This window comes from Patella vulgata, chromosome 4, assembly GCF_932274485.2.
Source record: "Patella vulgata chromosome 4, xgPatVulg1.2, whole genome shotgun sequence".
In the NCBI taxonomy this organism is placed as follows: domain Eukaryota; kingdom Metazoa; phylum Mollusca; class Gastropoda; family Patellidae; genus Patella; species Patella vulgata.
Genome location: NC_065882.2, coordinates 75,689,866 through 75,706,867, shown reverse-complemented (window position 1 = coordinate 75,706,867; position 17,002 = coordinate 75,689,866). Strand labels below are relative to the sequence as shown.

Sequence of the window (17,002 nt, the reverse complement as noted above, 5' to 3'; positions counted from 1 at the left end):
TCCCGAAATGATTTAATTTGTGTCGAGTGGACGTTAAACCCCATTTCCGATAACACCGGGATCGAATACTGGGCCTCCAGGTTAGCAAGCCAGCGTCTTATTCACTGAGCCATAGCGGCTCTCGGAAAGCAAAATAAAATGAATGAAATTTTAGTTTTACAGAAATCTAAGTCTAAAGTTCTAACTGTCTGAATGTCGATAAGGCTAGACTGTAATCTTCGTCGTAAACTAATGCTGTGATAGCTGAACAACCGTTTATCATTATAAAGTCGATAAAATATTATTCAATCTGTTCATGCACACAAAACATTCAACGTATACTCTGTTTTTGATCACAAGACATTTAAAAAATTAAAAAGGCGAGTCTACCAGCACAACGCAGCCTGGAGCAATTTTAAAACAAACTGAACTATCCGGCTTTGACTTTAAAATGCGCCTCTATCTAACCGCCATATCGGAAACAGAAAGTCAACTTCGGAATTCGCAATCGAAAATTTCTAGCGTCAGCAAGGATGTTTCTATTGATATAATGAATAATCCCACCAACACCGAAATAGTGCCATCCAAAAAACTCTTTCACCGCTATTTCACAATGTCTAAACAACTAAACATAACCGTGGGCATATTTTTTAAATTGACTGTAGGAGTTGATTCTATTGCACGATTAATCAATACGACCCAGGTGTACAGCAACTCCCATGGGTATCTTTGTCTTTTTACACGATGAAATGAAATGGAACGGGTTTAACGTCCTACTGTTTTGTTCCGACTGGGCTAATGTAGACGGGCATACACCTTACAGTGTACTATGAGGGACATTGTGCACGGACAGCGGTACTCTTATTTACAATTCCAACCGTCAAGGGCTCTCTTACGTGTACACCAATGTGTATAGGGACCTCGACATCCATTGTCCCATGACAGGACCGCCGTCCTGCAGCACTGAAAAGGAGAAACCACGCTAGAAAGTCCCGATTAGCTTCTTCGCCCAACACCGGGATGGAACACGGGACCTACAGTTTAGTGAGTCAACATCTCAACCTAGGTCTACAGCAATTCCCATGGATATCTTCGTTTTGTTTAGCGTTCACAAGCTTTAGGATCTAAAACGAACAATGGGAGATATTTGAATTTTGGTAATACACATATCGATGCATTGTTTAAGAAAAACTCTCCAGACACTGTTCTGTAAAAGAAAAAAAAATAACGTCATGGCGAACTGTGCTCTAAATGTTTCATATTTTCTCTGTAATCTTCCTTATATATAATAAAGAATACATTATTTGGCTAGCCGTATAAAGAACTCACAAGACATCTAAAGTATAGACAGACATACGTAAAACGAATACAAACTGAGATGGTGTTTAACGTTTTACCTTTCTGCACAACCCGGGCCCAAGTTCACAAAGCATTATCAGACTTAATGAGAAATATATTTGATCCAGAAACACAAAACTTTGCACATGGTTTTATTATTGATGTATTTGGTACAGTAAAACAATCACTGGGCCGCTGATTTTCTCCTACCAGAAAAAAAAACGTACGCTTTGTCCTATCAGAACCCGAGTCCTGTACCAATGACAAGATAAAACCAGACGGCAAAACCCCTGTCGAACCCGGTACTAACTAACATCGTCAAAATAAGACAGGTGAACGTATACCGATAATATTTCCTTCGTGTGATTATTTGTAATTTAGATTTGTTATAGTAATTATTTTACCCATGTCAGTATCTCAAATGAGAAATGATATTAGGTGTATACCCTGTTATGTGCGATAATTGATATCTTGGTCCGCTCAGTCGAATCTAATCAAATGGAGAAATAGATTTGTGAACGAATTACTGGATTTTATACATGCAAAAGACAGTGTTCAACCAACGAACAAACTTATTTTGACCTTCATCCGACTTCGACATTTTTAAATTAGTGAATATGATAAAAGGTTTACCTTTAAGGAAAATTTAGATATCAGTTAGTTTAGTTGGAACGTTCTGGAAAAAACAAACATCGAAAATGCAATAGATTGTTTTTTGTAAGTTTTAGCAACATTCATACAAAAACTTGAAATATCAAAATGATAGAACGGAAGCCTGGAATATTGTATTTACAGTTCTATGTTTGTATGTCTGTGTATACTGGATTTTAGCTTCTCGGACAATTGGTCCGCTAGGGCTTAAACAATTAAAGCCAACTTTGCCGTAGGATTTCAGGACATGACCACCCGCTCCTTCTTGCAGGAAGGGAATTTTGATCATGACTTTAGTAAACATTATACCAAAACCTGTTTAAATCAATGTATAGCAGGACAATAATTTTTCTGAAAATTAAAACCAGATCCAAAATTATACCAACTATCAAAAAATCACACCTCCCCAAAATTTAAAAAAAAAAACTTTAACAAAATCGAGTAAAGCGCTGGTTTATGAATGCTTCAATGTTTAAATGGTTCGTTTAAAATGTTTTAAAATGATATCAACTGGAAAGATTATGTGATATTTATAATATGGACGTGATCCGCCAACTGATACTGGGCGTGCTCGATTGTCAGTGCGGAACGTCCCGAATTTACAGAATTGCAATCAAGTGATACGGAATTCAGCCCTGTCACAGTTCTGGCAGTCCCGACAGCTGAGGTGATGTGAGTAGAATCGTGACGTATTTTAAGTAACAAATATGTTTCAGTTGTCATGATTGGTTGAGATATTTTATGCAGTCGGCAATTGCGTTGTGCACCGAAATTCCCCCTTTTCACTCGATTGACACTATTTTTGGAATTGATTCTGTATGATCAAATGATATTGATCAATGTATTTTCTTTAATGATTACGACGCAGAAGGTTCCGCTAGACAATAGTGCTTAGAAATTCCATAAATTAAATTTGAAAGTAAGTTACAGTCTGTGTTAATAGCCGAGACCAACCTCGTCGGTTTTCTCCGGATCCTCCGGTTTCCTTCCACTACTAAAGACCTCTACGCGCAAGCGAATTATTGAAATAAAATTGAACCATATGTTTGTCCCGAAATGACAAAGTTTGTGCCGAGTGGACGAGAAACCCCATCTCTCTCTAATAACCGAGAAAAGATCTAGCTGAACTAGAGAGAAAGAGAGAGAGAGAGCAGATGACCTCGCGTGTAGTTCCAGTGGGAAACTTTATTTTGTCATCTGCGCATGGCCGCTTTCAGAACATCCACGTAACTCTAGTTAGGTATTTATGTCTCTATGTCAAATATAAGAAGTCAAATGGTTGTCTCTAGAAATATGTCCGGGTACACATTTTTCACTGGTTGCAATTTGATTAGGCAGAAGATTTGTTGGTGCAAAACGACATACAAACATTCCTCTCCCCTGTCGACTGTCATTCCCGGCTAATTATAGCTCAAAAATATGATCGATAAAGTTCCTCCCAGGATGATCGAGGTCGGACAAACCCAAACGTAGACGGATGGCTAATTCCATTGATTTCTAAAGACCATAAGAAGAGGACTGACTTTCTTCAACCTGTCTTGGGTCAAACACCAAATGCTTCATTGTCTGCTACCGCTTTCTGGCCTCCGTGTGACTTGGTGGTCGAGACTGAACAGCCCAGGGGCCTGTTTCACGAAATTTCAACTAAAGATAAAATCCAAATTTTAGTATATACTTCAATTTTGATTGGCTAAGCACTAAAATCAATCTAATATTATCCATTTAAATTTCTAAAATTTGGATTTTATCTTAGTTAAAATTTGGTGAAACAGGCCCCTGACCACATTAATTTCAATCTCCTATAGAACCATGTCAAGTAGCAAATACTTGCTCGTCACCCTTCGTATCACTGGATAATTGGGACTAAACAGCCCCCACCCCCACCGAGCAGTATTCAGGCTTTAAGCCAGTCAATTATATGGAGTTTAGTCGCAATTCCAATAATACCTTAACAAAGGAAGATTACGGTAGATGACCGAAGGAAAGGCTAAAACTGGTTGGTACCGGGCAGGACAATAATTGAAATGAATAATGAATAATGAAATATGTACTGTATTTTAACAGATAACAAAAAGGCAAATGGTAGGGATGTTGTGGATATGTGAATTTCTCCCGCCAATTATTGTTTTGCAAAGACAAACAGTAAAAATAAATTCTTAGATTTTTGATTTACGTGGACTTCAAAAACATACCATGGCTACCTCGCTAAGAATCGATATATTTATAAAATAAAAACTCGAACAATCCGATATATTTAGAAAATAAAAACTCGAACAATCCGAAAAGTAATAACCGAAATCTTTCGACATTATTTTCTGTAGAGCTTTTAATGTTCATTTGCTCAAACAAAACTTCTGTAGTTTTCGCACATTGACATATTACCGATTATTTTGACGGAGTCGACACATGTTTGCTTAGTTGGCCTATTTTTGTTAATAAAACAAATGGAATCGCATCAGGTATCATTTGAATTTTTGCTCTAAACACATTTGTGGTGCACTTATTCAACAAGAGAAGCCGAAGACTGACTCTTTGCTTAATACAATCCATCGTTGTTTAATTGTTTTGCTGAGAGTTTGATTGTCTAATCGATTCAACTGGGTAAACTAGTCTGTAATCGATGATAAACGCCAATCTTCGCCTTCACCAAAACAAGAATCTTCATAATATGCACGTACACTTGCTATTACTAGACAGTAGTACAACAAAGAGAGTTAGTTTAGTGAAGCTCTCAAATAAAAATGAAGTGGTATTAGATGTTATAGAATCTGTGAGAAAAACGTGAAAAATTTCAACAAATAATATCGCTTTTTTCTGATCACGTGGCAGTCAATTCTTTTTATGAATTGAAAGTCTAATACAACACCAAGTTATCTTCATCGGAATTATCAGTGAGCTGAAAATCGCATATTTTCTGTTACCACTCTCTGCTTCCATAGGTAATAATAACTGCAAAGTGAGTAAGACGCTGGCTCGCTAGCCAGGAGGTCGCTCCCGTTGTTGGCCGAGACAGTTCCTCCGGATTTTCCGGCGTGGCTTCCCCTGTCAGTGGTGAAGGACGGAAGGCCTGACAAGGACATTTGTCTAGTCGTTCGGATGGGACATGCACGTAAAATATCCTTTGGCCGTTGGAATTCGATATAAGAGTAGGCCGTGGCGGCGGCGTCTTCATTAGCCCAATCGGAGCAGAACAGTAGGACGTTAAACCCCATTTCATTCCATTTCTTATACTTCTGGTCTGAAGCTAATCAAATGTCGGGTTGCTAAGGGTAACTGACGGAAATGAAATGAATTGAAATGGGGTTTAACGTCCTACTGTTCTGCTCCTAAACTGGGCTAATGAAGACGGGCATACGCCATACAGTGTGCTATGAGGGAAAATTTGCCTGGGCAGCGGCACTATCGCCTACTCTTATATCGAATTCCAACTGCCAAGGGATCATTAACGTGCATTCCAATGTATACACTGGACCTCGGTTTTTCGTATCATCCGAAGGACTAGACAGCTGTCCTTGTCAGGCCCTCCGTCCTGCATCACTGACAAGGGGGGACCACGCCGGAAAATCTGAATTAAACGAACCTTAGAATTGTGGTTTCCACGGTTGCTCTTTATTTAATATAACATACCAACCTCGTCCTGTCAGTGTCACCGTCGTTTTTTTTGTAATGACAACCATTTTTATGGTATTTGTGTGGCCCAGTGAAACCATGTCGCATTTTAAGAATTCAGTATTTGCCTACGGTGTTATCCGATGTGACTGTCTTCTGCTCAAATAAAATACCTTATGGTAGGTCGTTCACATGGATTCCTTCTATGCAGCGTTTGGTAGAAATTTTCATTTGTCAAATAACTGATCTTTCATTTTATTATGTTTGAATGCATCCAAAACAGAAAGCATATTGGTTCAAATGTTATTAAATCGATAAATCATAAGTTCTTGCTATTTACGATTCTGATAACTTTCTACTGATTTTGCGGCGACATCTTAATATCTCTATAATCGCCTGTCGACTTCTGAACGATAAGTAATTTCTATCTATCAACATCGATGTCAGGGTGGTGTATAATAAAATGTGTTTGTTTTATCGTCTTGATTACCCTATACATAAAACCTTTCAGCCCATATTTTACTTAATTCAAATAAGAAAAATCTTTATTGGTATACGTTCGTTGTTCTTTAAACTATGCATTCCATAGAAGTACATTGCCACATTGATATAAGCTATGTTTGCAATTTGGTTTTTCTAAAATGTTCAAAATGATTGTTTGTCGGCATGTGTTCAGTTGTTTGTTAAATAAACCTTCAAATTTCATAGATGATTTTTTTTTTCTTTACAGAAACATGTGGTACGACCAAGACAAGTTTTTTGCTTTGCCGAACACATTTCGTTTCGGTTATTTTTCTGAACATATTTTAGATCGATCCTTTGCAAACATTTGATCGGATTAGGATGTAAATGCACATTTTCGACTCGACTCAATACCCATCGACTTCAAGCAGTGGTATCTTATTTTATGAATTTAGTTTTCAACACCTTTTGCTTGTACGTCCTTATTCGAGGGTTCTTGCAGATATTTCTTTTATTTTACGCATTTTTGTTCTTTTTTTGTCTTTCGCAGGTAGTGTTTGCTGGGGAAATGAGGGTCTTCTACTGCCCCATGAGATTAATTGTCATTGGTATTACAACTGTAGCTCGGTAAACACCGTCGACTATATTTACGATGAGCCGTATGTTATGGAATGCAGGTACCCACAACTGTTTGATATCGTCACGAATCGATGCCGAGAGTTTATCAACGTTCATTGTGGTAATAGATTTGAAGCCGTTGATAGATGTAAGTATTTTAGTATTTTGGTTTAGTGTTAAGGAAATTGTTTACGTAAATGTGAAGTATGTTAAGATCTGGCGGGAACAAAAGAAACGACGTTTGAATTCAAACCATGTACAAATAACAGCCTAAACCCGCCAAAAGTTCTTATACTTTCAATTATGCCTGTGTTGCTGTAAGGAGGGCATTGGCTTAGCTATAGTTTGTGTTGCTTAGGCATGGGACGGTCTTTGAAATTCTCGCCCCCACCCCCTCTTCACGAACACACAACACATACTGAGACTGTAAATAAAAAAAAGTGTTTTCGTGGGAATTACAGTATTACCGCCCCTTACGACAACAACTGGGCCCTGTTTCACGAAATTTTAACTAAAGATAAAATCCAAATTTTAGTAGATACTTCAATTTTGATTGGCTAAGCACTAAAATCAATCTAATATTATCCAATCAAATTACTAAAATTTGGATTTTATCTTAGTTAAAATTTCGTGAAACAGGCCCCAGGATACCGAATATTGTTGAATTTTAAATTCATCATTTTAGGTATGACGTCGAGGCGAGTTAATGATCTCACAATATCAACTTTTTTTCTTCTGCAAAATTTAAATGGCGTTGGAAGTATATCTGGATAAAAATTATTTCCTATTTAGTATAAAATAAGTAAAAGGCTCCAATTCTGTGCGGATCAGTTTGTGTCACTACGTCCGATGTAAACATTGCACATTCCATCGAGGCGGTCACACGTGAATCTTCTGCATAGTTAAAAGAAGGCTTTCGCATTACCAATGTAAAGCCGATTGTATTCGTGTAACGGTAGAACGCATGCACCGGATCCCTACTTTCATTTTTTGTTCATAATTAAATATGTTGTTATTCGGCCAGTAAAAGTATTTCTTTACATATGACAAATTTACCATTTCGTGGGTATTCTATAGTGTAACGGTTATTGCCTGTGGGGTAACAAAAAATGTAGGTTAGTGGAGGTCTGGTGTAGCGTACACAAGTATAGGCTATTTCTGTTCCTTTTCACATATTAATTCATGTCAAAGATTTAAATATTAGATCTTTCCTGTAAAAAAAACCAAAATCCAACAAAATCACACAACAATGTGAGTGTGTGTGTAGAATTAACCGCCGAAAACACCCTGGTTAAAAATTTATAGCTGCTTGTTCTGGGAAAATGAAAAAAAAATACTCAAAATTAAGATAACTAAATAAAAAAAGAGATTTTGTTCAAACAGCATTTTGCACAATTAAATTACATTAAGAATATCACACGAATATAACTTTAAGGCGGTAATACTAACGATTTCGTGTTCCCAAAAAACATATTGTATACAACAAATATGACAAAAGTACGAAATGTCTGACCCATCACCTGATTTTATGCAGTTTTATCGAATATTTATCGGTACGGTAGTCCCGAAATGACCTAGTTTGTTTCGAGTGGACGTTAAACCCCATCTCTCTCTCTCTCTCTCTCTCTCTCTCTCTCTCTCTTATCGGTACGGGTTGTTCTAGCAATTCCACACGGATTCTCTCCCCTGATACATTTTATTGTATTTTAATCATTCCCCATTCTAAAGATGTAACACCACTTATCGATGTCGCATGTCGACAAAATGTTATAAGTGGCAATAAGCAAAGAGTCTATTGTTTTGGACAAAAGTTTTGATAGTTAAGTTGGAAAGAGGTTCACGATGCATATTTGGGAAGGCATAATGTAAGGATATATTGCAGACATTAAAATTATTGTACCAGCGAACACGTATGGTGGGACTAACTACGTGACAACTGTAGAAACAGTGAAGGGAATTTAGATTGAACACAATTTAAGATAGAAAAGAATACATATATAATATCCCCCACCCCCTCCCCCTCTCCCCGATCCCATCCCCCCACTCCCTTCCGCAAAAAAAAGAAGATAAATAAGGTTTAACGTCCATTCAATACATTTCAATAATTCGTCTTCTGTTGAAGGAGGAAACCTTACAGGCCTGGAATCGAAACCATGCTCCCACCCCCTCCGCATACTCACATAGTACTAACATAAACCCTTACCTGATGGTAATAAGATTATGTGTAGGATAAAGCACGAAACTGATGTTATACTGGTGGAAGAAAGACTGAAGAAAATAACCGTAGAAAAAGAAAAGACGAGGCCGGCAGGCCAAGGTTTTTCTGTCGGGTTTTTTTTCTGAAGTCTTCTTCCCCAGCATAACCGAAGTCGAGGACTTTATTTTGCAAAATGTACGCAAAATGAGAATATCCCAGAATTCCCGTAAGAAAAACCTCATATGTTTTCTTATGGAAAAAAACCCCTGCCCTGGAAAAATAACCCGTTATAGGTTTAAACAAAAACTTTCAGAAGAATAACCCCAAATTCACCTGTATATATCCAAAGCCGCCCCCGACTTTAAGACCGCAATATACCCCAAAGATCAAAGAAATTTACCGTTATAGGTTTATAAATTAATAGAAAACAATTACCCTGGTTATCGCCCTTTAATCATTAAGTTGTAGAATGAACCGTCGTCACATTTCAATAGATACGGTATATACTTAGATACGATGATATTATCGTATAGCTTAGTTCTTACAAACAAGACTAACACTGAAATACCCCCCCCCCCCCCAAAAAAAAAACAAAACAAAAACAAACAAAAACAAAAAAAACTTGAATTACAATATATCGAAGACAAATGAAATGAAATAAAATGGGGGTTTAAGGTGCTGCTTTACTTCACCAACCGGGTTAATGAAGACGGGTTTGTCTGCTGAGGTTATTTATACGTGCTACATTTCTTAACCTGTCCAACCTCGTGGGTTTTCTCCGGTTCCTCGGATTTACTCTAACTGCTAGTGTAAAACAATTGAACAATGTGTTAGTCCCGAAATGACCTAGTTTGTGTCGCGTGGACATTAACTCTCTCTCTCTCTCTCTCCCTCTCTCTCTCTCTCTCTCTCCCTCTCTCTCTCTCTCTCTCTCTCGGGGGGTTGGATGGCTGAATGGTTAGCGTGCGCGCGCTGTATCATAAAGTCTGTCATTGAGTCGACTAGCGTGGTTTCGAATCCCCGGTTGTACGTGACAAGGGGTAGGGTCGCCTGTCCAACCTCGTGGGTTTTCTCCGGGTCCTCCGGTTTCCTCCCACTGCTAAATTATTGAAATAAAATTAAACCATATGTTAGTCTCGAAATGACCTAGTTTGTGTCGAGTGGACGTTAAACCTTCATAAGTTCAAACATCTCAGCTGGAACGTCTGAAATCATTTTTAAATTATATCTTGTATGTAACCTTTCTGTACCCAACCTTTCCCGTTAACAATTTAACCTACGTATCAAAATAGTGATAAGTTTGCTTTTGTCATTCCTATATTCTAGAATATATTGCTAATATTCCGATTATTTTATGGCATACTTAGTATTTTCAAGTCAACATCACATAGCGACAAAACAATGACAAAGACGAATAGTTGCTCAGGAAGGAAAATGAAAAAGGCCTTTTGTTTAGACTTCACACTGTTTTAAACCCGAACAATAAAAATAGAAGTAGCATTGCCTTTTCTATCAATCTAAAAGACAAATAATTCATAGCAAGCGTTGGTATCTATAGAGCGTGTTAAAATCAAACGGCTCATACAATTAAATATGATTATGACTTTCTTATATATATATAGAGAGAGGGAAATGGGGTTTAACGTCCCACACTTAATCTTACCACCGAACCACCATGGTCTCCTAAATGAAAGAGACCAAGACCGGGGGTCGAACCTGTGGCTTCCTAGTTAGTTTCTTACCCACCCAGCCGCCATGGTCTCCTAAATCAAAGAGACCACGACCGGGGGTCGAACCTGGGGCTTCCTAGTTAGTGAACCGATGTCTTACCCACCCCGCCACCGTGGTCTCCTAAATCAAATGGAAGAGGCCGTGGCTTTTTAAAAGTATGCCCAACGCAACCATAATCGCTGCATAATCAATTTTTAAAACACAGCCATTGTTATCGGTTATGAATGCTACATTACATCCACATTACATCCAGTATGGATCAGAATATATATAATATTACATATAACAGGTAACACTATAAATAATTGAAATCTACGTACAAAAAGTAATGCCATAGAACTGATATGCAATAATATCAGTTCTGAACGATTTTAACAGGAAACTTTCAGGAAGCAAAATAGAAAAACAAAAACGATCGCTACTGAGTCAACACCAAAATATCAAGTAAATTCACCCCTTAGATTTTTCGCTTATTTTTCTTCCAATAACTTGACAAGAGCCTAAAATAGAATTTAGCACAATTATGGCTCCAAATTTTGCACAATTATGGCTGCAAATTTTGCACAATTATGGCTCCAAATATAATGGGGAGAATGCAAAGCATTAATTATGATAACACATATGTCTATATAATTATCAATGCCCATCCCATCCCATTATCTGATGATTAAGGATAAAGCACACGACCGTGACACCGTTTCAAAAAAAGTTTGTTTTACAAATTTTTTTATGTAGCCCTGGATCTGCCCCTGCGAAGATGCCGTTTCCCAAACACACGCGAGTTTCACATTCTCAATAATAAAATAACCAACAAAAAAATCAACCCCCTCCCCCCGAACAAAGAACCTTTCCGATAAACATCTATTCATTATCCTCAACTAAATATTTACGGGGATACAGATTCCTAACTTCACAAGCACCTGTCTACTTCATTTTTTCAGGTGAATATACTGTCAATCAATGTACGACGTCAGACTGTGTTCCTTGTGAGTTTGTTTATGGAACATGTCGTGGCAAAGAGAATGGTATTTATCCCTTACACAGTGACCGATGGTCCCCTACCTTTGTAACATGCTACAGCCAAAGAAGCATTGCTCAAGACGATTGCCAAGAACCATCTCCTATATTCTCAACGGAAGCCTTCGACTGTGTCTCTATCTACGAGGTGCCTAAACAATATGGCGGATTGAGACCTGAATGTTACTTCCGGCCGGATGGCTATTATCCAGATGAACAAAGTCGCTGCGGGATGTTCTTTGAATGCAAAGATCAAGCTTTTGTTGGTTATGATAAATGTCCGTCAGGTTTAGTCTTTGATCCACTGACTTTAAAATGCGAATCTGCTGAAAATTCGATACCACCATGCGGTTCTGGAATGGAACCCCAATGCTTTGACAGAGAAGATGGCTTCCACGCTGATCCATACGGAAGATGTGGTTTTTACTTTGAATGTAGACGAAGATCATTTGTTCAGTATCATACGTGTGATTATGGATCATTTGATCCCTATACAGAAGAATGTGTCATCAGTACAGAACTTTTACCTCGACCATGCGGACTTCTTCATAACCCCTGTGAGGGCAAGAGTTCGGGATTCCATGCGGACACTGAAAATGGGTGTAGGAACTATTACGAATGTGGTCGAGGGGTTTTGATCCGAAATGACACTTGTCCACATGGCTCTGTTTTCAATCAACTCATTGGACGATGTGACAGAAGAGAGAATGTTGAAGCACCTTGTGGAGAAGCACCAACTTGTCAGCACAAATCCAATGGAAAATATGCAGCGCAATCAAAAGGGTGTAGTTATTATTATGAATGTTATAATCAAGCGTTCCAAGGATACAAACAATGTTCTTTCTCTAAAGGTGGATTCTTTTTTAACAACGTAACGAATCGATGTGATTACCCCCAGAACATTTGTCCTCCTTGTGGTTACCGATGGTGGGGCTGGTAAGTTATTTCATCTTTTTACTTCCTCTAAAAACAATATCAAATTCTCGAACCAAAATTCAGACTACCTACCAGTATGGTATTCTTTTGGCTTCCTACATATCTTGTGGATACAGCATGTGGGGATGGGACATCAAACGATTAAGAGGGTTGGAACAACGAATATATTGGAATAATATGTGCATGAGGGTCGTAATTATTGAAAACTGCATATCTCTTACTCTTACTAATCTTACAACTTACAGATGATTTTGGAAGAGAATTTTGAAAGAAATATTGCTTTTTTATACTTTTTGGCTAAAAATTAGTATTAGTTCTGATATTTTATTTGACATTTTTCATAATTACAATAGCTATATGAAAGGGGAATATAGGATTTAGTATAATATAAAAGGGGCTTAATAATGTCCTCGTCGGTTTGTATTTTTGTCTGTCAACGCAATAACATGTTCAAACTATACTTTACATTTTAAAACGGAAACATGGCTATGTGACTTCAAAAGTAAATCAGTATTCATTGGCTGGGTACAGATAGAGTATCAGACTTATGGTAAGACGGTGGGGTTCAATTAAAAAAAAGGACTTAATTCTTCTTGTCCATGGAGAAAATAGATATTTTTAGCGTTAAGCGATCCGTCTTAGCCAGTTTCAAGGGCCTATTTGTAGCTTTTTATAGAACCGAATTCTGATTTCATTGATGGCGCATAGTCCGATGTTCTCCATAAATTACGAGATTGAGGTTTGAGGCAGTAGCTAATTAAGGTGAGTATAATACGTGGAATCCAGTTAAATTTTGGAGAGATTTTTTTAAAACAAAAATCGCGAGATAAATGATAGAAGGCGAGCGAGATTGAGGTAGGTATTGTAGTGTGGGATGATGGGTTATTTAAATACATGTTCATGTAGAACGTTTGTTTAGCGCTGTGTTCTGGGATGAGGTAGTGTTTGTTTTGTTTTGTTTGTAGGAAGCTGTCACAATATATTACAAATTGTCATAATATTCTTCATAATATCACAGGCATTAAAATTGTGACAGTAAGCTCGCTTGTAGAAACGTTTAAAGTAGTTCGACTGCCAGATCTGAAGATAAGTTAAATTTAAAAAAAAATTACAAAAATACTATCGATTTAATAATCCTGAAATATATGTATAATGTTATTAAAAAATATATTAAAAAATAAGAAACCCTTGAGAGGTTTATGTTATTTATGATAAAAATTTATCATTAAGGCCCAATTAATTTTTTAAAAAAGTTCATTTGTATCAAACTTCATCTGGCAGTCGAAATACATGTAGGCCGTAATGTAAAGAATATACGTGTTAAAAGCCACGTTGATTATTTACATGTTTGTTGAAATGGTCATGGATCAGCATTCGTTTAAAGAGTTTTCGTATGTGTTGTGCTATGGGTTCAGGTTTGTTTATGGGTTAATGAACTCTCTGAACACGTGTTTTAACCACGTGGGTGTTTTAGTCATGTTTTTATTGTGTCGTGGTGTTATCACATCGGAGAAGGGCTATTTAGTAGGGACAAATGGTCCCGCAGGTTTTGTATATTTATGTATAATCGATGGTATGGAATACTGCTGGCGTAGAAGGCTAGATGCTGGGACTGCACGTGGCCTGACTTTTATTTATTTATTATATAAAGCACGTGACATCATATATGCATAACATAATTACATACCATAATTATAGATTATATCTGACGCATGGCATTGGGACAAAATTATATTTATATACTCGTAGAAGAATGATAAAATCACCAATATGCAAATTTCATTTCAATATTGTGAAACACGGGAATGCTTTAGATATGAAGTTATACATATTTTCACAAACGTGTATTTTAGAAATATTGTAACGTACACTTGGGTAGATATTGCATTTTAGAATAAAACTAACATAATAAATTAATTAAAATATACTTTATTTAATATACATTTATTACCTTTTTTTATAATTATTTATTTTTCCTACATAATATATACACATGAGATTTATTCCATTTGGGGTATACTGAGGGGTATTTAGGGATAGTTGAAAGCTTGTGGGGTTTGAAAAAGCTATAGATTAAAGAGGCGTGGGAATTGTTTGGATTGTATTAGATACGAAAGAAATTTTATGGATGATTCCGAGAACTTTAAATTCTCGCAAATTTAATTACCCAAATATCCGGGGTCAGTATATCAATTAACCTTTTACCTCGAAAGACAAAAACGATGAGAGGGCCACGGTAAGGACTGAATAGTCTGATGTGTTCTCGTCCATTTATGTTTGTAGCCTAGTGTACCACGTCCATGTATTTTACGTTTAGAAATCTGTTGATTTTAAAACCTGAAATCGATTTGATTTATGCTCGCTTACTATATATATTTTATGTTTTATGTCCATATACGTGTATACAATAGTTTTAGTAAATATGTAGATAAAATGCTCAAAAGACGTTAAACATCTTAAAATCTTTTAAGTAGATGCCTTAAAAGTATATCTATTTCATTTTGTGAAAACCAAACTGTTACAGTAAGTGTACATAACCATAGCCCAGCCAAATTGAGGTACGTGAAGTCGCCGTTTAAACATATTTATGGTGATGGGCATTCGTTAGACCAAAGGGTATTTTTTCAACATGTATTTTACTACGAAAACAAACCTTACAACTTTTAGTTTATCTGGTTATGATATAATATTTTTTAATTCATTTGATAGTCCGCATAAAATCCATTACAGTACGTGTACGTAGGCATAGCCCAGTCGCGAAATTGAGGTACGTGAAGTCACCGTTTAACTTATTTATTGTGATGGGGCATTCGCTACACCAAAGGGCATTTTTTCAACAAGTATATTACTACGAAAACAAGCCTTAAAACTTTTAGTTTATCTAGTTATGATATAATATAATTTAATTTATTTGGTAGTGCGCCTAAACTCCAGCTCTTTGGCGGCGAAGTTGCAACGATTATTTGACTTGTGATCAAGGTAATAGCCATCAATTCGAAGGCTTCAAATTAGCTTTAGTGTATAAAACATGTTTCTTATTTTGGTCCTATAAGTAAGAATTGTTCTAAGATATTTTCTATAGCCTTACCCAGGACCGCATTCACCTTTTGAACTTTTAAAATACATTACAAAGAGGAAGAAGCACCGACAATGGCTGGGGGCTGTCAGACAAAACATAAGACAATTATGACATACATTGTTCCAAAATCACCGCCCATATAATATTGGAAACCATAAGAATCATAATTCAATGTGATTTGTTCTTTATTTTTCAGAAAAGTAAGCACCGCATGCACCAATGTGTAACTCTGGTTATTGAGACTAGACTTCTTGATATTATGAAACCGGTATCTATTTTCTGGTTAAAAGGTTTGATAACATTGCATTGGGAAATATAGAAAATAAAACAGCAATAGGTTCCTTTTAAGTACACGAATATGTTGTTCTTTTACAAAAGTGGCGCGATTTGATGGCTGCTATACAATAATCAATAATTTTAAAATCCTAATGGGTTTTAAAAAATGAAAGAATGAAAGAATAATATTAATATTTTACATTATATACAACGACTTACCGCCCATAATAGTAGAATTGTTGTATCCTTAGCGATTCAAAATTAAAAAAAAAAAAAAAAAAAAATCGAAAAGATAACATTAACGTCTTTTGAGCAATTTGTAGTATAATCAATAATCAAGCTAAAATAGATATATAAATGTAGATATTAATGGCGGTACTTGAACAGTATAATGATGTTCTATATAGGAAGATTATAATATTGCTACTAACCCTTCTCCTACAGGAATAAATACAGGAGTGTCGTATGTAAATCAAACAGTATTTATTTATTTATATAATATTTGAAGTTCTTACCTTACTAACATAGTTGTTTTCAGACAGAGAGGATTGTCGCCATGGACAGGGCACTGTGATCGCTAAGCTTTTTCTTCTCATTCAGCATAATGATTACTTCTGGGGTTATGTCATGTCTCTTACATTTTAACACAATCGTCTCGAATAGAATATCCAGGTGGTTTCATTTTGTATCTTTTATATACTGAAGCTATTCCGGGACACTAGAAACATATGTCGATGTACGTTTCAGTCGAAAAAATTAAGAAAGTACCCTACTGACGATTATTCCGGGGAAAGAGAATTCAGTAAGAAGGTAACCAACTGACACCCATTCCGGGGCACGAGGACTAGATGTGCGTTTAAGTCGAATTCAGTAAGAAGGTATCGCACGGACGCTCTTTCCGGGGCATTATGAACAGATTTCGTTTCGATGTACGTTTCAGTCAAATTTATATAGTAAAAAACATATTCGATTGACCCTCTGTCAGAGGCACCGGGAATAGATTTCGATTTATGTTTCAGTCAAATTTAGTAAAACGTATTCTGGGGCACTAGGAACAGATCTTGATGTAGGTTTCAGCTGAATAAAGTAAGAAAGTATTCTATGGCCGG

At 36.6% G+C, this 17,002-nt stretch overlaps 1 protein-coding gene across 2 annotated transcripts in view; it reads left to right on the top strand.

The window, feature by feature from the left end:
* LOC126819292 (uncharacterized) overlaps positions 1–17,002 on the top strand; it is a 35,158-nt gene that overhangs the window by 15,997 nt on the left and 2,159 nt on the right. For both annotated transcript variants that reach the window (XM_050547272.2, XM_050547270.2), the window contains exons 2-3: positions 6,590–6,805; positions 11,527–12,538. In XM_050547272.2, coding sequence (XP_050403229.2) covers positions 6,590–6,805; positions 11,527–12,538 — 1,228 coding nt within the window. The remainder of the gene's footprint in view (positions 1–6,589; positions 6,806–11,526; positions 12,539–17,002) is intronic.